This window comes from Sus scrofa, chromosome 9 (assembly GCF_000003025.6).
Source record: "Sus scrofa isolate TJ Tabasco breed Duroc chromosome 9, Sscrofa11.1, whole genome shotgun sequence".
Classification (NCBI taxonomy): Eukaryota; Metazoa; Chordata; class Mammalia; order Artiodactyla; family Suidae; genus Sus; species Sus scrofa.
Genome location: NC_010451.4, coordinates 84883544 through 84905723, shown reverse-complemented (window position 1 = coordinate 84905723; position 22180 = coordinate 84883544). Strand labels below are relative to the sequence as shown.

At 36.6% G+C, this 22180-nt stretch overlaps 1 protein-coding gene across 2 annotated transcripts in view; it reads left to right on the top strand.

Annotated features, from left to right (window-relative positions):
* AGMO (alkylglycerol monooxygenase) overlaps positions 1 to 22180 on the top strand; it is a 379273-nt gene that overhangs the window by 25423 nt on the left and 331670 nt on the right. For both annotated transcript variants that reach the window (XM_003130179.6, XM_013979751.2), the window contains exons 2-3: positions 10897 to 11177; positions 12576 to 12706. In XM_003130179.6, the coding sequence (XP_003130227.3) occupies positions 11052 to 11177; positions 12576 to 12706 (257 nt within the window). In that variant the 5' untranslated portion in view covers positions 10897 to 11051. The remainder of the gene's footprint in view (positions 1 to 10896; positions 11178 to 12575; positions 12707 to 22180) is intronic.

Genomic DNA, 22180 nt, shown 5'->3' with positions numbered 1-22180 from the left:
ATGTCTTGGCTATTGTGAACAGAGCTGCAAAGAACATGTGGGTGCATCTGTCTTTTTTAAAGAAAGTTTTGTGCAGATATATGCCCAAGAGTGGGACTGCTGGGTCATATGGTAGTTTTATGGATAGATTTCTAAGGTACCTCTGTACTGTTCTCCACAGTGTTTGTACCAGCTTACATTCCCACCAACAGTGCAGGAGGGTTCCCTTTTCTCCACACCTCCTCCAGCACTTGTTTTTTGTGGACTTATGAATGATGGCCATTCTGACGGGTGTGAGGTGGTATCTCATGGTAGTTTTGATTTGCATTTCTCTAATAATCAGGGATGTGGAGCGTTTTTTCATGTCCTTGTTGGCCATCTGTACATCTTCCTTGGAGAAATGTCTCTTCCGGTCTTTTGCCCATTTTTCCATTGGGTTGTTGGGCTTTTTTGCTGTCGAGTTGTATAAGTTGCTTGTATATTCTAGAGATTAAGCCCTTGTCAGTTGCCTCATTTGAAATTATTTTCTCCCATTCTGCAAGTTGTCTTTTTGTTTTCTTATTGGTTTCCTTTGCTGCGCAAAAGCTTGTCAGTTTGATTAGGTCCCATTGGTTTATTTTTGCTTTTATTTCTGTTGCTTTGGTGGACTGACCTGAGAAAACATTTGTAAGGTTGATGTCCGAGAATGTTTTGCCTACATTCTCTTCCAGGAGTTTGTTGGTACCCTGTCTTATATTTAGGACTTTCAAGAAAACTTATACATTGTTCACAAATTTTGTGCCTATATAAATCTGAAAAACAATGAAAAATAAAAATACTCCTAGATATACCAACTTTTATAAAGCATGCAGAGAAACTGAAACTCTCATACTGGTGAGAATGCTAATGGTGCATACCTTTTGGAAAAAAAATATTGGCAGTTTCTTACTATTAATGTATGTACTTACTAATATTTAACATAGGAATATTCAATTACTTCCATACTGAGATTATTCATAGTAATATGCAAAATATTATTTATACTCTGTATTTGAACTGTAAACATTTTATAAAATTAAATAAATATGCTTGGCATAGTATTCAAGTTAAAAATGGGTATTGTTTATGCATATGAATATAGTTGAAGAATCTTTATACGGAAATCATTTCTTTTTTTGTCTTTTTTTTTTGCTATTTCTTTGGGCCACTCCCGCAGCATATGGAGGTTCCCAGGCTAGGGGTCGAATCGGAGCTGTAACCACCGGCCTACGGCAGAGCCACAGCAACGCGGGATCCGAGCCGCCTCTGCAACCTACACCACAGCTCACGGCAATGTCAGATCCTCAACCCACTGAGCAAGGGCAGGGACCGAACCCACAATCCCATGGTTCCTAGTCAGATTTGTTAACCACTGCGCCACGACAGGAACTCCTATGGAAATCACTCTTATATTTAGCTCGTAGTTAGTCTATTCTTGTAAGTGCTTTTTCTTCCTGGTCATAACAAATTCTTTTTTGAGCTTTTTTGTTTTTTTTTTTTTTTTGTCTTTTGTATTTTTTAGGGCCACACCTGCAACATATGGAGGTTCCCAGGCTAGGGGTTGAATCAGAGCTGTAGCTGCCTACCTACACCACAGCCACAACACCTATTTTGAGCTTTGAACTTCAGATTTATATATCCAATTGCTAGAATCATCTCCACTTAGATGTCTATAGCCATCTCATATCATTTTTAAAACCAAATCACCCAGTTTGTCCATTGTAGTAAATAACCACACCATTCTTTTACCTGCTTAAGCCAAATTTGATACTCTACATGTTCATTTACCCAGTCTGTTAGTAAACCATATCTGCTTTACCATCAAAATGTATCCAGAGTCTTTCCACTTCTCACTTCTTCCACAGACGTCATTCTAGTGGAAGTTTCAGGCAGAAAGTGCCTGGACTCTAATGGTCACTTCAAAATAGTCCTTTGCTTTCATTCTCCTGCTCTAAAGTCTATCTTTTTCACATAGAAATCAGATTGATGGTTTTAAAATACCTATGTAAGATTATGTGATTGTTCTGATCAAAACCCTCCAATGCCTTTTTGTCTATATTGACTAGGGTGCCATTAGCCTCAAGTAGTACCAAAAGAAACACAAAACGCATTATAGGTGTAAATATTGCTTACATAATGTTCTGATTGGTGGGTAGCTCTTCTCCGAGTAGCAATTTAAAGACCAAAGCATCTTCCATTTTTAGGCTTTGTCATTTATCATGTAACTTCCAAATTAAAAAAAAAAAGTGGATCTAAAACTGTACACAGTGTGAACTCTCTATATAAAATAATGTTCCTGAAAAAACCTTAAACATAAGATGAAAGTTAAATATTAATGAGGCTCTAGTCTGATTGGTGACATTATGATGATTTGCTTTTTTTACTTAAGCATGTTCTGCATTTTAAAAATATTTCTACAGTGAACACGTGTATTTTTATAATCTTCAAAAAAAACTTTCAGGACTTTTCTCTGTGGCTCAGCAGTATGAACCCGGCTAGTATCCATGAAGACATGGGTTTGATACCTGGTCCCCCTCAGTGGTTTAATGATCCAGCATTGCAGTGAGCTATGGTCTAGGTCACAGATGTGGCTCGGATCTGGTGTTGCTGTGGCTGTCTTGTAGGCTGGCAGCTGCAGCTCTCATTTGACTCCTAGCCTGGGAACTTCCATATGCTGTGGGTGTGGCCCTAAAAAAGAAAAACAAAACATCTTTTAAAGATGGTGATGTAAGACCAGGTTTCCAGTCTAATTCCCAGAAATTGACTCAAATGACTGAAAGGAAAGATATACAAAGTGATGTTATGGACTGATTTGTGACTCCTCAAAATTCATATGTTGCAGTCCTACCCCCAAATATGACTGTATTTGGAACTTTACAGAGAAAACTAATGTTAAATTATGTGATATGGGTGGATCCCTAATCCAATAGGACTGATAGCTTTATAAAAATAGGAGAAACAGGAGTTCCCTGGTGGCACAGTGGGTTAAGGATCCAGCATTGTCACTACAGCAGCTCATGTCATTGCTGCAGCACAGCTTTAATCCCTGGTGTAGGAACTTCCACATCCTAGAGAGGCACTCCCCTCCAACCCCCGCCAACACCAAAAAGGAAAAAAAAAAAAAAAAACAAGAACAGGAGAACAAGGATGTGTGTGTACAAGGGAAAGGCTATATGAGGACAGAGTGAAAAAACATCCATCTGCAAGCCAAGGAGAGAGGCATCAGAAGAAACCATATCTGCCAACACCTTGATGTTAGACTTATAGCCACTGGGATTGTGAGAAAATAAATTTATATTGGTTAAGCCACTCAGTCTTTGATGTTTTGTTAAAGCAGCTTTAGCACATTAATACAGGAAAGAACTTCATCAGTTCTAGAGGAAATGGCTAACTACATATCCCCTTATTCAGAGAGATAAAATTATGTTAACACTAAGGACAATATGAGGGTCTCCTTTCTTGCATCCACTTTGACATTCACCTTGATGTGTTATCCTTAACACTTGGTAGAAAAGTGACTACACAAAGAGCTATTTCTCCAACCAAATTTTGCAAAGGCAGGAGTTCCCGTCGTGGCGCAGTGGTTAACGAATCCGACTAGGAACCATGAGTTTGCGGGTTCGATCCCTGCCCTTGCTCTGGGTTAACGATCCGGCGTTGCAGTGAGCTGTGGTGTAGGTTGCAGATGTGGCTTGGATCCCAAGTTGCTGTGGCTCTGGCGCAGGCTGGCAGCTACAGCTCTGATTCGACCCCTAGCCTGGGAACCTCCATATGCCACGGGAGCGGCCCAAGCAATGGCAAAAAGACAACAACAACAACAAAAAAAATTTGCAAAGGCAGAGTTTGATCCCTCTGCTGCAGTGGATGAATGCTGTAATCTGCACGTGATCAGGACTGGTGGTGAGAACTATAGCAGAGCTTGACCCACTCTAATTGGAATCATTTTGGCCTTTGGTGCCAATGACAGAAGAGGAAGATGGAATCTTCTAAGAGGGTTGAAGGGAGTATAGAATTTCTCACAAAATTTCTCACAAAAGAGAAAGACTGTAGGCTGAGAGGTTTTTCCATAAACAAAATCTCATTATTCCCAGTTGTCAGACTTTCCAAAAGACAAGGTTTCTGACTGGAAGCCCTCCATAATACACCAGGGATGTTCCAGCCTCTATAAAGAGAAGTTACAATAAGAGTACCTTAAATGATCACTTTGTATGATTAGAGTCAAAAAAGTCAAGGAAAAGAGAGCCAAGATGACAAAAGCTGGCCACGACTAAAGTGGTTCCAGCAGGCTGAAAAATCACACAGAGACTGGTGGAGATCGTCATATTCAAAATTCCTTCTCTATGCCCTTGGAGGGAACTGAGAAGATAAACAAACTGCAAAGTGCCACATAGACCTGGAGGTATAATACCAAGGAATAGTCACCCATATCTTTTTGTTTTTGTTTTTATTTATTGGCTCTTTGAGAGGAAAAAAAGCACAAAAAGGTCTGTACCCATTCAAGGAAAAACAAATTGGAGATGAGGCCAGGGAAAGAGATAGCCAGAAGTAATGAAAGCCATCTTCTTGAGTGTTATTCCTTAGGTAATTGAGAAGGATTTTAGGCAGCGCTGTTTTATGCACATGAAGAAGTTAAATAGGAAATATATGTGAAGAAAAAAAAAGAGATTATATAGGAAATGGACATAATAGAAGTACTAAGAGAGTTAAGGATTTAAGAAAACAATGATGTTATTTATTATAGAATTTAAAGTTGGACCAGAAGAAAAAAGGGAACAGTGAAGTAAAATATACCTAAAGTATAAGCCTGAGCAAAGTGGAGAGCATTAGAAAACAAGAGATGAAAATGGTCAGAGACAACATATGGTCATAGAAGAGAAGTAGGATCTGCTAAAGAGATAAATCGTATTTGTTAAGAGTATAAAAAATAAATGGAACAGAATAGGCAAAAATAAAATAGCAAAAATTTTCCTTAAAGGAAAAGAAGGTTAGAATCTGAGATTTAAGTATGTTAAATCTCTTTAAAACATTCCTAACAAAGAAATAACAGGTCAAAATGATTTAATTTCAAGTAAGGGCATAAGAATATTCTACAAGTGTTCAAGAAACAGAAACAGATAATTTAGGGGAAAAGAAATGGTCAGATTGAACTCAGACTTTATATTAATCTGAAGGATTAAATACTAAAAGAAAATTCAAAACTGTGTAGAAACTCTCCCACTTCCCTTTTCTTACAATGAACCCCTCCTTGAAAATTGTTTTTCCATGATTTATAATTTCAGCCTTATTGAGACTAAGTATCACGTACATGAGGAGATGACAAAGATGTTTTACAATTAGTAAGGAGTGCCAGGTCTTGTGCTGGTTATAGAAACATTGCTTCTCTTCTCTAAATTCACACTTTGTTGCTTGATCTGTGAAAATGGTTCTTAGCCCTTAAATATTGGTCCTAAGCTGGCCAACATGACGTTAGGCTTTGCCAGAAGTGGGCCCTGGGCAGTCATTGTTGAAGGAAAAAGCTTTCTGCCCTGGTTTATTGTGATCACTTGGAAGTGCCCTGCAAGTGCCCAGTTCCTGTAGTGCTTGATGACCAATAGCTTTACCCTCAGGTGGTTTTGTAGAGAAGTCCTTTGGTGAGGTCCTCCTGGTAAAGATTTTCCCAGTCATCTTAGAATCTTCCCAGGTGAAATCTGAAACTGTCCCACATGCATGGACCAGGGGCAAGACCAAAGAAGGCCACTCAAAATTGGGAGATGCCAGGTTTAGCAGGCAAGGAAACTTATATCCAAGGCAGCCAAAAACCAAGTAGGTCTCTTCACCCACCTGTCAGAAGCATTGGCTGGGTTCAGTCCAGATGGTCTCAACAGCACATTTATTTCTCAAGACCGTGTCCTTGAAAACAGCTCCAGCTGTAGGGAGTATGGGCAGAAGGTATATATATTCCAAGGACAGGGGAGGGGTGATGAGTTCCCAGTTGCTTCCAATTGGTCCAGCTAGTAGGTCATCTTCCTCCAACACAATTTCCAGCAAGTTTCTTAGCCCACCCCTAGAGATAGTGGCTTCTCTTTGCATCTGCTCTTCCTATGTTCTTTAGAGTTTGCTACAATTTTGTTGCTCACTCCATTATTACTCTAATTCCCCATTTAGCTGACAATTTATATTATGCTTACCCTGTTCAAATCGTTTTGTTTTTTTTTTTCCCTGAATGGGCAGTTCTCAATATCACTAGAGTTGCCTAATCAGTTTTTAGAATGACCTTTCATTACAAAAAGAGTCTGATGTCTTTTTGTCTTTTTTGTGCTGAGTTATTTGCAAATGTGGGCACTAAGAGTAGCAGATTTTCAGGTCTTATGCTCTTGTGGAATGCTTGCCACTCATACCATGCTCTTCTCAAGCATTTCTACTTTAAATTAAAGAAGAGACTACCAACAAGGCCCATTGACTAGAAGGTTCTGACAAAGATATTTGGACAGAAAGCCACCTGGAACTATCTTGGTTTTTCCTTCTTTCTAGTATAGGCTTAATTCTCCATACCTTGGCCACAGCTGACAGATTTCCAGCAGAAGTGTTTGTCTCTGTTGAATTCTTTTGAGGAATAATCAGTTGTTAACTAGAGATTTATATTTAGCCAAGTTATTACTCTCAAATAGCGTTAAGAACATAGTAAGACATGCAATTTCATATGTAAATTTGTGGGAAAAAGAGAAAACTTTGCAATATAAGCTAGTACAGAAAAAAATTGAGTGTAGAAAATAAGGGATACAAGAATTGGTAGTTAGGATTGGCATTATTTAAATACAGAACTAAGTTTAAATGATTGTAGAATATAGGTTAATTTGTTCTAGTCATGTTTACTTAGCACCTGTGATGTCAGTTCTTCCAAATCAACCATGTATTGATGTTCCAGTTAAAATATCAATAGAATTCTTTCAAGTTTCATCTAGATAGATTCATGAGAGCAAATGTGAACAAAATAGTTTAGAATTTCTGAAAAAAAAATTGATACGAGTAATTCTACAAGGTACCAGAATTTATTATGATATTACAGTAATTAAGACAGTATGGTTCCAGCACAAGAATAGACATATACATCAGTGGAACTGAGTGACAAGCCTAGAAACAGTTTAGCAAAGTAGAAGAATAGTGTGAAAAGTATTGGCTCTAAGTAATGGTATGGGAAGAGCTGTAATCCATCAAAAGTAGGTAGGGAGGATATAACATGAAATAATGACTTCATAATATATACAAAATTCAATTCCAGTTGACCAAATGAATGACACCTAAAAAGTCCTGTAAACATTCTAGAAGAAAATAGAGAAGATCATTTTTATAGAATTCTGGTGAAAAAAATTCGTAAGACCCGAAGTCAAAAGTAATAAAATAAAAGGTAATAGTAACACAAAGTTACAACTGCTATATGACAACACATCTCTATCTATATATCTATCAGTTAAAATAAAGATAAAAACTGAGAACATTTGCCACATGTATGAAATCACATATATATATAAGAATAAATCAATACAAGAATAAATCAATATAATAAAATCATGTGCAATGTATATTAAAAATAAATCACACAAAGAAAAACAAATGGCAAATTAATGCATTGAAAAGATTTTCAAAGTCACTGGGGAAATGCAAATTAAAACAGGATGTCATTTGTCATCAGTTGGCTAAAACCTGAAAAGATTGAGAGTAGTCAGTGTTAGCAAGAGGGAAATGCGATTTTGGAGGTGAATTTGGCAGTAACTACCAAAATATAAATTTTATTCAGCCTTCAACAATGCAATTAATTCCAGTGTTAGAAATCTAATTGTGAAAATGTGCACAGACGTACAAGATGTTTATACCATAATGTTCATAGTGCCTTAAATTTATTAGCCCAACTTGAAGACTATGCTTAATTGCACAACAAGGTAGAAACATTTAAATATGTTATGGTGGTGTGCTTGGGTGACTCCTTCCTCGGATCCATTGCTCCCCTTTTCCTTCCCTGCTCACTTTCCCCGGGCCGCCCTCTGCAAACTCCATTTTCTAGGCTCCTCCCAGAACTGGTTAGGAATTCCTTTAGGACAAGGGGAAATACTGTTGGGAGATTGGGTCACAGCAAGAAGGGAGAAGGCTTAGTACACTTTTTTGTAATTCCTTCTTTGCTTCTGACTGATAAGCCCTTTATGGTTCTTACTTTCTCTGTGTGACCACAACCCCTAAGCTCTAGTCACACAGCCTCCTCCTTTGGTACCTAAACTTTAAAGATGCTAGTGGCTTCCTATTGGTATTAATCCTTAGATGGCCCCTTCATTTCCATTTGGCTTTTTACTTCTTTCATCATCTTGGTAATTAATTTTTGTATTAAAATTATGCTACTTAAAATACTTAAAATCATTTTGTTTTCCTGCTTGGAATACATACACAAGTGTGCAGCCAGTTAAAAAAAAAAAGAAGAAAGAAATGCTCTATCACCACCTACAGAATGGAAGAAAGTTCCTGACAGGTTGTTGACCTTGAGAAGGAAAGTTGCTCTATCTTTGTTTAATGTGGTAAATTTAACAGAATCAATGTGTGTATGTTTAAATGTTAAATGATGATAATTATAATGATAATAATTAACCTTTGTTGAGAGAAACAGGTATGACAGAATACCCACCAGGATAAGTTGTTAGTGTGAAGGTGAATAGAAGCATGCATGTGTTTGGTGAGGGGAAGGTGTGCTCCTACTTGTTACTTTATATGCATCTATGTTGTTTGGATTTTATTTCTACTATGATGTGTAATATTTGTAATTTCAAAAATTTTTAAAGCAGGTAGTAAAACATTGTGACTAATAGGATCATTTTTATTAAATATGATGTCCATAGTTGTTCATTTGTTATGGGAATCACCTTAAAGTAAGTCAGTTCTATAATTTTTATATGATTTTTATTTTTTCCATTATAGTTGATTTACAGAGTTCTGTCAATTTCTACTGTATGGCAAAGTGACCCAGCCGTGTGTATGTGTGTGTGTGTATATGTGTATATTCTTTTCCTCACATTATCCTCCATCATGTTCCATCACCAGTGACTAGATTTATTTCCCTGTGCTATACAGCAGAATTTCATTGCTTATCCATTCCAAATGCAATAGTTTTCACCTATTAATGCCAAGCCCCCAGTCCATCCCACTCCCTCCTCCTCCCCCTCCCCCTTGGCACCACAAGTCTGTTCTCAAAGTTCATGAGTTTCTTTTTTGTGGAAATGTTCATTTGTGCCATATATTAGATTTCAGATATATGTGGTATCATATGGTATTTGTCCTTCTCTTTCTGACTTACTTCACTTAGTATGAGAGTCTCTAGTTGCATCCATGTTGCTGCAAATGGCATTATTTTGTTCTTTTTTTGTGCCTGAGTAGTGTTCCATTGTGTATATATAACATGTGAAAATTTGTTCCAATAGGAATAATGTATTCAGGAATAATTTGAGCATGCCATCTATGCTTGTGTGTAATTTTGTCAGGGAGAAAGTCCAGGTAAATACTAAAGGTAGTACCTAACTGAATAGAAAATCTTAGGAAGATACAAAATACACACATGTACACATGCCTTTAAACCAGTGTTCTCAGTCCCCATGAATGTCATGAGCCATGGTATCCAGATCTCTTGTTTTACAACTTCATGCATGATTTCAGATAAGTCTCCTTCCATACTCCCGGTAACTCACAATCTGTGCCTCTCCCAAAACCCACTTCCACAAACAAATTGCTATGTCAGGTCTTTTTCAAGATTAAGTACCATGTTTATTGTAGAATTTATGCATTTCTCCACCATATAACATTCATGTATAAAAATATGCCACCACGTTTTATTAGGCTCCAATTTTTTTTTCTCCTATGGACCATGAGGAAGTTTCTGAATATTGCACCCTAATCCCATTTTTCTCATTAGCCCCATGGTTTCATTGCATAGTACAGTGATTTTTAGCAATAAATATGTCATATGGTAGTGCACCTGACTCTACATATACCATAATGTTAATGGTGTCTGTGGGTAATTTAATTGTTGCTTATCTACAGTTTCTTTTTATTTCTCCCCAATCATGTATTAATAGTTTAATAAATCTATGTAAACATTTTTAAAAGATGAGGTGGTAGCCAAAGGATGACCAGAGCTATTCTGGGTTGAAAGCTAATCAGAAAATCTCCACTTACTCACAGGCAATGCAATTCAGTGCCCTCTAGTCTACCTAAGAGAGGCACAATCAACCTATGCTCCTCCTGGAAAAACAGAGATAAGATCTCTTAGCAACACCTTAACAGCTTCTTCAGAATCCATATTAGTGCTAAGAAGAATACAGATGTGAATAGTTGAGAGTCCATTAAACAATGCTAATCAGATAATAAGCCACATGCCCCTAAATTGATTTGCAAACATTCCTAAGTTAACATGATACAGATCCAGAAATACATAGGCACTCACTAGTAAGATACTTTCAGTACTTACTGACTTTCAAACTTATTCTTACTGAGATTAGAGCACCTTGTCTTTTCAGGAAATATGGCTGTGGGGAGACTAAACATGAACACAATGTGGATTTCAAAAGAGAGTAAAACATGTATTTTCCTTATGTGATTTGAGTCTTGAATTTCCGCCCACTTTTCCAGAATGAACTTTCACTTGCTATCACTTTTTTTTTTTTTTCTTTCTCCTTTCCAAGCAGGTATCATATGTTTGTTTGTTTGTTTGTGTTTTCTTTTTTTAAATGATAAGTTACTCCACTTGCTGCCAAACTGCACTACCTTTGATTTGGGCAGGAGCCCTTCCTCCCCACCCCCTTTCCCACGTGCCCATTTTTGGGACTGTGCCCAATGAACTCTGAACTTCTTCCTGATCCTTGTATTTTCCTGTCTTTCTCTACACAGATCTGCTGTTGGCTGTACTCTATGGAGCTTTGTTTCTAGCTGTTCTCTGACAAAGGGCTTGATCTGTGCAGCACATCTCGTCCTCTTTGTTCGCCTCTGGCTTCAACCACTGAATCACCAAGTACTCTCCAGCTGGGAGTCAGACAAGGGCAGAGATGAAGAACCCAGAAGCCCAACAGGATGTTTCGGTTTCCCAGGGAATTCGCATGATGTTTTACATGATGAAGCCCAATGAAACGTCATTCCAAGCCCTAGAAGAGGTGCCTGATTATGTACAAAAGGTGAGATACCCTGGGAAGAGGCTACTCTTGCTTTTCTCTTCATAAGAAGTAAGTTAAACACATTTTAAGGCTTTGTGCACTTTCGTTCTTGAAATAATTCTAATAAACAATAACTGTTTCAAAAAACATGGAGCAAAAGTGGAATTTCCATTTGAACTGAATTTCTGTACCATATCCACAACCATCTTCTATGAAAATTTTCTTCCCTGGAATGTCACTGTGAAATATGATAAAAATTTTAAAAAGTTTTCCTGGATACAAATAGCATTATAAATCTAGCCATTAGAAACTCAGTATCAAATTGTTATATGGTATTAGTAAACTTTGTAATAATTTTGTTTCTAAAGGGAAAACTTGTCTTCCACCTCCCAGGAAACCATTTCCTTTTCATTTTAGCAAAGTGCTTCTACAGAATGGATATACAGCTGACTGAGTTCAACCCTGACTTCCTAAATTTGAACTTAAACCAAGTTTTCTTTGAAACTCTCAAGTGTTCAGAGGCACTTTTTACTTCTGGTTCCTGGCTGTGATTGGAAATGGAAATAACCAGAATTAGAACTTGAATACTGAAGTTCTCCACCCTGTCAAAGTTATTCCTACAACACTTACTAGTTCAGACCAGAAATAGAAAAAAATGACATCAGAGGATATGTTCTTGGGAGTTCAGTTTAGAAAATTTCAAGGCTTACCGTCAGCTTCCAAATGGAGTAAAACCCATAAAATTTTCAGGATTTTTTAAAGAAAAAAATGTGGTACTCACATCTTCATAAATCATTACTTTTATATTATAACACCAAACCTAGTCCAATATTTGTCATCAATAGTGGATGACAAATATTTTTTCTATTATATAAGAAACAATTGAATGACTAAAACTTGAATGATGTCTAAAACATTTAAAATGACCTTATTCTCTAAAATACTCAGAAGCAAAGTTTTTGTTCTACAGTGTCAATTTTGTTATTCTTGTAATTCTAATATGAAAGACTAGAATCACATGCATCTTTAAGGAAAGCCTTTTAATGTGGATCTTTCTTAGTCATGTAGACTATAGGTTTCTGATTATTGCTCTTACTTTAAAATGTATTTTTTAGATCTAACTTGAAACACATCCCTTCTAATCTTATTATTTTCTTGGCAGAATTATCATGGTTACATCCATGGTTATTTTTCATGTCCAAATCAGATGATGGAATTTGAGCACCTGTTTAATGTGTGACTGAAATGATCAGATTTCTTTGCCTGTTGGGAGGAAATTATCCTCTAGGATAGGTACATACCTTCTTCTACTATGAGCTATCACTCTGGGCCTCCCACTTTGGGAATGACTAATCAGGAAACTTGGAAGAATTTCATACGGAGCACAATAGCATCTCTTTTCTGCAATTTCCTTTCCAGGCAACCCCATATTTCATTTCCTTGATGCTGCTTGAACTGGTTGTCAGCTGGATACGCAAAGGGAAGCCACCAGGTCGTCTGGATGATGCCTTAACATCAATGTCAGCTGGTATTCTGTCTCGACTTCCAAGGTAAGTTAGATGGTTAACAACATTGAGTGAATAAACTGAAATCCTCCAAATAAGGATAAAAAGAAACTCATCATATGTGGAATTCATCTATTTTTACATATATTTCCCAAAGAACTCAGTTACTGTTGTTACTTAAATTTTTGATATTTTGTTCATCATGGGTTTTTTTACATTCATTATTAAAAATATTGCTCTAGGAGTTCCCGCTATGGCATAGTGGGTTAATGTGCTGGCTTGTCTTTGTGGAGGTGCTGGTTCAATCCCAGCCTTGCTCAGTGGGTTAAGGATTCAGCTGTGCTGTTGGTGGCTTGGATTCAATCCCTGGCCCAGGAACTTCCATATGCCATGGGTGTGGCTGAAAAAGAAAAAATATTGCTCTATGTATTATTTATCTTGATTACTGAATTTCTTGGTGCCTCTTTAAATTTTGTGGGCAAGGCATACATCTCACTTACCTTACCTTAGTCCTGGTCCTGAGTTATGTTGTAGTTTTCTACTGGAAAATTAATGTGGCCTCAGGCAGATTCACATACTACTAGAGCAATCTGGGGTATGAACATTCTCTGGTCAAAGTCACAAAAAGCTCTGGATTACTACAGTGGTCACCCAAGCGATATCCCAGTCTTTAGCCCTACTTCATTGCAGCTAAACATTTCCATAATGTGAATCTGGTGGAAATTCTTCACAGGTTACTTATTGCTTGAGTGTAATTTATTTCTTGATCTATGAAAGCATTTGTTTATCCAGTCTTGCTTCTGGTCTCTTCATTCTTCTCCCCCTAGTGTTGTTTTTTCTTTTGTTTTTTTTTTGTTTTTTTTTTTTGTTTTTTTTTGTTTTTTTTTTTTTTTTTAGGGCTGTACCTGCAGCATATAGCAGTTTCCAGGCTAGCGGTTGAATCAGAGCTACAGCCACTGGCCTATACCACAGCCACAGCAATGCTGGGTTCTTAACCGCCTGAGCAAGGGCAGGGATCAAACCTGTGTCCTCCTGGATACTAGTCAGGTTCATTTCCACTGAGCATGACAGGAACTCTCCTTTTTCCCCTTTTGCAATAGTTGCTCCTTCCATACTCTGCTCTTGCCAGATGTCTCAAATGACCATCCACGTGACCAACACTCACTCATTTCTTAAGTCTAAACATGAACTTTTCTTGAAGAGTCATCCTTTTTAGCAAATCTTACCTGTATTCCAACCTCTGCTATATACCACTTCACTATGGGCTCTATTCACTATGGAATATTGTGCTTACCTCATGATAGAATTGTATCAAGTTATTAAGCTCAAGTGTTTGCTTCCCCGCCCTTCCTGCTAGCTTGCATGCAACTTGAAGAAAAGTGGTGTTCTTCATTCATAGTTTTAACTCTTATGCCTGGAATGATGTCTGGTACATGGTAGATGTTTTTTGAAAAAAAAAATCTGATATTCTTATAGTGTCATGTTGATGATGAAGTCTGAGGATGAAGGGACCAAACATCAGTAAACCAGAAATGACCTAGTACTTTTGAGAAAGAATAAATTATAATGTATTTAGAAGAAATATCAATGAATGGAAGGCTCTTCAGTACATGAGAATTTTCCAAAGAGCAGAGGGTGAGGGAAGAGTCCTTGAGAAATCTGTGCTTTACTCCGCTGATGAATGTTCTCATTCCTGCTTCCCACCCATTGCTTCTTTTACTGTTTTAAGAGCTTTACTTCTGACCAGTGCTCATTGCTTTGGAATGTTTGTATGAACCACCCAGTGGGAAACCAAGGTGGATTTTTAAAAATAAAATGAAAACTTGATATCTGAGAAAAGGTAAAATTATTTCATATAATTGCATAAAATTGTTTTGATAGGAAGTAAACCTAAAGGTCAAATAGGTTTCATAAATGTTACTATAAAAAGTTAATAGTTATAAAATAATAGTAGTAATAGTCATCATAATAACAATTCTTTGAAAAACTACTCATATGGCTGCACATTGCTTTCAGAGTCAGAGAATAATATCTCAAATTATTTGCAGTTAATTTACAGAATACTCTAATTAAGAATCTATAATTACAAATAATTTCCTCTATTTCATGTCTCCTTTGGACAGAACTGAACAAGAAATACATACAGCATACTCAAGGGGGCATGAATATGTGGTTATCGAAAAATGCCCAGTTGTTTACTGTATGTAGCTCATTCTCAGAAACTTAAGTGTATAGGCTTATGGAAATCAGACAATTGATGAACTGTAAAAATAACTTGATAACTGAGCAGTGCCCTGCAGGTACAATTATGGATCACATATTTTGTTGAGCTGGAATGAATTTATTAAGAACTCAGCCAGGCATCAAGTTGAACGAAGGCTTCAGCATTTCTTTTACTTTTTAAACTTGACTTTGGTCACAAGTGAAATTTAGATTGTTCTATTATCATAATATTGTAACAAATAGGAATGTAAACTAATGTGTTTTAAGTACTCTACTTCTGTTCAACACTCTTATTAAAAAAAGAGAAAAAAAAAGGCACAGAGTTCTAACAGGATAACCAAGGAGTAAATAGATATTTCTGCTAAAAAAGAAACTCCAAAATATAAGGTAAATGCAGAAAGAGAGAGAGAGAGGGAGAGAGGGAGGAGAGAAAGGAGAGAAGAGAGAGAGAAACCAAAACAAACTAATCCTTCAGGGATATGCCTGCAGTTCTTTTTCTTCACATCCCACCACTCATAACACTCCTTAAGCTAACACAAACTGTGAACTCTGGTGCCCTTTGAAGGAAAGGTAAAAGGTTGTGAACTTGAATTTGGAGTGTATTTTTCTATGGTTGTATTTTAAATGAGAACAGCATATTGCTTCTTCTTTGTTCACAATTCTAAGTTATGAACTGTGGATAACTTTGTAAGTTTTACAAAAAAATTTATTTTTCATAGTCGTTTGTCCAAAAGATCTCAGCAAAGCAAATGATCTGAAAATAAAAATTTTAAATATTTTCATTTATTTTGTTGCTATTACAAAAACTAACAGATATAAGCAGAGGAGGAAAGCCGCTCCTTAGGATCTATTCCCCTCAATCCAATTTCAGCACAAGACGAGAAATGGGGGTTAACAGAAACTCTGAGAACAATATTTCAGTTGAGGCCACAGTATCAAGGGGAATCCTTGTGCAAATGGTTAACAGCTGAAGGTTAGATTAACATGGCATTGGTCTTATTCCCTCTGAGGGACTAATTTCATTTTCTACACCAGTAATGGGGGCTTGCCACGTCCTTAAAGTACGTGATTGCAAGGAAAATGGTAGTATACCGTTTGTTAATCCATTTGTGAGGAATTATACTTTGGATAATAATTTCAAATAGGCGTGTGCCTCTGACAAAAGAAGTTGTGGAAATCAAAGTGAAACCTTGAACATGTTTTTCCACTTTGCCATTCATATAATGGAAAGGCTGTGTGCAGACTTTGAGGAAAAACAGTATTTATTTGAGGATCTCAATTTCATTATTATATAAAATTCCAAGTACCTTGAAGATTAGTAGCATGCTTACCATATTGATAGAAAAGATGTCTATGTATCTTTCAAATCTTTATATAAGGGGAAATATTAATCATAGACAAGATTCTATCTTGTTTACAAGCTTGTCAGACAGACCATGATGTGTAATAAAAGTCCATCTGTCCTAAGATCCAGATTCCAGGCAGGCCTGCATCTGTTTTGCTCTTCTGGAATCCAATAGGCAGCCTTCCTAGTCAGAATCTAGTCGTGAAGTTATAGACAGCGATGTGTATTCCTCGTAGTTATGTGGTGTATCATAGGCAGATAATCTGCCTCCTATCAATTACCTGTATAGGCACTACACAGAATTAAACTTAACAAAATATAGACTACAGCTATTTTTAAAAATCTATCTAAAATTTGTGAAATATCCTGCTACTGACTTAAATGCTAACGAGTGAAAAATAATGACGTCTTTTTTTTTTTTTTTCCTTGCTTGTTGAAGCAGAACTCAATTTCCAATCCTTCATTAGAAAACCGGGACTTCAATTTGTTACTTCCTTCCAACGTTTCTGCTTCCATAAATTGTATCCTCCCCAGAGAAATTTTATTCCTGATATAAATATCTACAGTATGTTTGTTTTTAATGGGTTCATTTATTCTGTTGAAACAGCAGATTATAAATCAAATTGCAATAGGTTGGAGGGATAATTTAAGTAGGTAAATTTTCAAGTAAGTTAGGGACACTCTGCTTTTAATACATGTGGGCCACTGCCAATTTTTACTATGGAGCTAGGTCTGCAATGTTCCACTATACATATCCACAGTTTTACTGGCCATGTCTGCCGTGGAATTTTCCACTCTTGACAGGAAAGTTTCAATTCATCAAAAAAAAAACTTTTTTAAAGAGGAGGAAATTAAACTTCTTTGAGATACTTTTCACTTCTGAGGGTAGGACTAGAGGATAAAGGAAAATTGTGTACTGTGTTTTTATACTAGACTTTAGTGGCAGAGGCAATACTGTCTTTGGCAACATCAAATTTCTATCAAATGAGTACCTATTATTTGGCCTGGTGACTTTAATAAACAGCTATTCTGTGTCCAAAATAAGAGAGAAATTAATTTATGCAATGCCAGTGGGATTTTATTATTAACATTTTTATTAACTTTGAAAATTATTAAAAGAACACCCTATGCCAATAAAATACATTTTAAAAACTTGCTGATTTGTTAGTTATTTTTGCTAGATTGAATGCTTCGTTTCTTCTTAACTTTTACCTTAGAGACCTTCTAATCACACTTTATCAATTGTGTAAATTCAGAGATTGCTATTAGACTATCTTTCCCTAATGAATGCATGCTTCCTTATGCTGATTAGTCTGGATTTGTGTGCTTATTCAGTAGACTAGTATAATTACTTGAAGTCAATTGCTTCTTGTGAAGTAAAAAATGTAGCACATTGACTTCTTTCCAAGTATTCCCCACATTGTGTTTACAAAAGTCTATGGTTTTGTGGTTGTGGTAAAAAGAAATTAAATTAAATGATTGCTTCATAAATGTCATTTTACAGTAAGAAACAACAGTCCAAATGTTGTCTGCCTCTAGAAGGTAGAGCTTGTATTATGTATTTTGTTATTACTGAGCAAAAATCAATATTCCACTAGATGGAGCAAAAGTGGCAGTAGCTTTACAGATAGACAGTGCAAGTTCCTGGGCCAGGTAGAAGAAATGTTGAAATAAATAAATAACACAGTTTCTCGGAAAAATAAATATGCATAGTTCAAATATGCATATGTGTTTATTTATAACTTCCTGAAACGTGTAAGTATATTTTGAACTCATTTAAATATTTTTTCATAATTTATTTTATTAGAAATAAAAATGCCTAACATATTTTTTAAAAATTTTGCATAATCTAGCCAAATTAGGCCATACACATTGCTCTAATGACAGTTATGAAATAGTATGAGTTGGCAGATGTCTTTGAATACTAGGTACGTCATTCTACTTACTCTGAAAGTTGCTGCCAAATTTTAACAGTTTGCAATGAGAACATTACATGAAATTTAATTTGCTTGATTAGTGATTAGAGCATCAGAGTATTTGAGAACCAGATAATTTTAGGATTCTTTCAGCTGAACGCTCTCATATCTGAAATTAGCTGTGAGACAGTGAAAGGGTGAATGACTTGTCCAATGTGACCTTTCTCCTTTTTTGGTTTTGATTTTTTAATGATTTTTATTTTTCCCATTATAGTTGGTTTACAATATTCTATCAACTTTCTACTGTACAGTAAAATTACCCAGTCACATATACATATATACATTCTTTTTCTCACATTATCCTCCACCATGTTCCATCACCAGTGACTAGATATATTTCCCAGTGCTATACAGCAGGATCTCATTGCTTATCCATTCCAAAGGCAATAGTTTGCATCTATTAATCCCAGATACCCAGTCCATCCCACTCCCCTACCCCCTTGGCAACCACCAGTCTGTTTTCCAAGTTCATGAGTTTCTTTTCTGTGGAAAGCTTTATTTGTGCCTTATATTAGATTCCTGATGTAAGTGATATCACATGGTATTTGTCTTTCTCTTTCTGACTTACTTCACTTAGAATAAGAGTCTCCTATTCCATTCATGTTGCTGAAAATGGCATTATTATGTTCTTTTATATGGCTGAGTAGTATTCCATTGTGTATATATACCACATCGTCTTTTTTTTTTTTTTCATGTCTAGAGTGAGTCTCCATAACAGAGACTCAATTTCTCTTTCTTTTTTTTTTTTTTTATTTTCCCACTGTACAGCAAGGGGGTCAGGTTATCCTTAGAGGTATACATTGCAGTTACAGTTTTTTCCCCCACCCTTTCTTCTGTTGCGACATGAGTATCTAGACATAGTTCTCAATGCTATTCAGCAGGATCTCCTTGTAAATCTATTCTAGGTTGTGTCTGATAAGCCCAAGCTCCCAATCCCTCCCACTCCCTCCCCCTCCCATCAGGCAACCACAAGTCTCATCTCCACGTCCATGATTTTCTTTTCTGAGGAGATGTTCATTTGTGCTGGATATTAGATTCCAGTTATAAGTGATATCATATGGTATTTGTCTTTGTCTTTCTGGCTCATTTCACTCAGTATGAGATTCTCTAGTTCCATCCATGTTGCTGCAAATGGCATGATGTCATCCTTTTTTATGGCTGAGTAGTATTCCATTGTGTATATATACACCACCTCTTCCTAATCCAATCATCTGTCGATGGACATTGGGTTGTTTCCATGTCCTGGCTATTGTGAATAGTGCTGCAATGAACATGCGGGTGCATGTGTCTCTTTTAAGTAGAGTTTTGTCTGGATAGATGCCCAAGAGTGGGATTGTGGGGTCATATGGAAGTTCTATGTATAGATTTCTAAGGTATCTCCAAACTGTTCTCCATAGTGGCTGTACCAGTTTACATTCCCACCAGCAGTGCAGGAGGGTTCCTTTTTCTCCACAGCCCCTCCAGCACTTGTTATTTGTGGATTTATGAATGATGGCCATTCTGACGGGTGTGAGGTGGTATCTCATGGTAGTTTTGATGTGCATTTCTCTTATAATCAGCGATATTGAGCATTTTCTCATGTGTTTGCTGGCCATCTGTATACCTTCCTTGGAGAACAGTCTATTCAGGTCTTTTGCCCATTTTTCCCTTGATTGATTGGCTTTTTTGCTGTTGGGTTGTATAAGTTGCTTATATATTTTGGAGATTAAGCCGTTGTCAGTTGCATCATTTGAAACTATTTTCTCCCATTCTGTAAGTTGTCTTTTTGTTCTCTTTTTGGTTTCCTTTGCTGTGCAAAAGCTTTTCAGTTTGATGAGGTCCCATGGGTTTATTTTTGCTCTAATTTCTATTGCTTTGGGAGACTGACCTGAGAAAATATTCATGATGTTGATGTCAGAGAGTGTTTTGCCTATGTTCTCTTCTAGGAGTTGGATGGTGTCCTGTCTTATATTTAAGTCTTTCAGCCACTTGGAGTTTATTTTTGTGCATGGTGTGAGGGTGTGTTCTAGTCTCATTGCTTTGGATGCAGCTGTCCAGGTTTCCCAGCAATGCTTGCTGAATAGGCTTTCCTTTTCCCATTTTATGTTCTTGCCTCCCTTGTCAAAGCTTAATTGACCATAGGTGTCAGGGTTTATTTCCGGGTTCTCTATTCTGTTCCATTGGTCTGTCTGTCTGTTTTGATACCAGTACCACACTGTTTTGATGACTGTGGCTTTGTAGTATTTCTTGAAGTCTGGGAGAGTGATGCCTCCTGCTTGGTTTTTGTTTCTCAGGATTGCTTTGGCGATTCTGGGTCTTTTTGTGGTTCCATATAAATGTTTGGATTGTTTGTTCTAGTTCTGTGAAAAATGTCATGTGCAATTTGATAGGGATTGCATTGAATCTGTAGATTGCTTTAGGTAGTATGGCCATTTTTACAATATTGATTTTTCTAATCCATGAACATGTAATATCTTTCCATTTCTTTACATCTTCTTTGATTTCTTTGATTAAAATTTTATAGTTCTCGGCATATAGGTCCTTCACCTCTTTGGTCAGGTGTATTCCGAGGTATTTGATTTTGTGAGGTGCAATTTTAAAAGGCATTGTATTTTTATATTCCTTTTCTAATGTTTCCTTGCTGGTATACAGAAATGCAACTGACTTCTGAATGTTAATCTTATATCCTGCCACTTTGCTGAATTTATTAATCAGTTCAAGGAGTTTTGGGGTTGAGTCCTTAGGGTTTTCTATATATAGTATCATGTCGTCTGCATACAGTGACAGTTTGATCTCTTCTCTTCCTATATGGATGCCTTTTATTTCTTTTGTTTGCCTAATTGCTGTGACTAGGACTTCCAAAACTATGTTGAAGAGCAGTGGTGAGAGTGGGCATCCCTGTCTTGTTCCAGATTTGAGTGAGAAGGCTTTCAGTTTTTCCCCATTGAGTATTATATTTGCTGTGGGTTTATCATAAATGGCTTTGATTATATTCAGGAATGTTCCCTCTATACCCACTTTGGCGAGGGTCTTGATCATGAATGGATGTTGAACTTTGTCAAATGCTTTTTCTGCGTCTACTGAGATGATCATATGATTTTTGACCTTTTTTTTTGTTAATGTGGTGTATGATGCTGATTGATTTGCGTATGTTGAACCATCCTTGTGAACCTGGGATGAACCCAACCTGGTCATGGTGTATAATTTTTTTGGTATGTTCTTGGATTCGGTTGGCTAAGATTTTGTTGAGAATTTTTGCATCTATATTCATCAATGATATTGGCCGATAGTTTTCTTTTTTGATGGTATCTCTGTCTGGTATGGAATGAGGGTGATGGTGGCCTCATAGAATGTCTTTGGGAGTATTCCTTCTTCAACCTTTTGAAAGAGTTTAAGGAGGATGGGCACCAATTCCTCTTTATATGTTTGATAGAATTCACCTGTGAAGCCATCTGGTCCTGGACTTTTATTTGTAGGGAGTGATTTTATGACCTCTTCAATTTCATTTCTAGTGATCGGTCTGTTCAGTTGGTCTGATTCTGCTTGATTCAGTTTTGGCAAGCTGTAAGATTCTAGAAAATTGTCCATTTCTTCCAGATTGTCAAACTTGTCATACAGTTGTTCATAGTATTCTCTTATGGTTTTTTGTATTTCTGCTGTATCCGTTGTGATTTCTCCTTTTTCATTTATAATTTTGGTGATTTGGGTTCTTTCTCTCCTCTTTTTAGTGAGTCTGGCCAGGGGTTTGTCAATTTTGTTCACCTTTTCAAAGAACCAGCTCTTGGTTTTATTAATTTTCTCTATTGGTTTTTGAGTCTCTATTTTATGGATTTCTTCTTTGATCTTTATAATTTCCTTCCTTCTGCTGACTTTAGGACTTTTTTGTTCTTCTTTTTCTAATTCGTTTAGGTGGAGGGTTAAGTTGTCAATTTGGGATCTTTCTTCTTTTTTGAGAAAGGCCTGGATTGCTATAAATTTCCCTCTAAGCACTGCTTT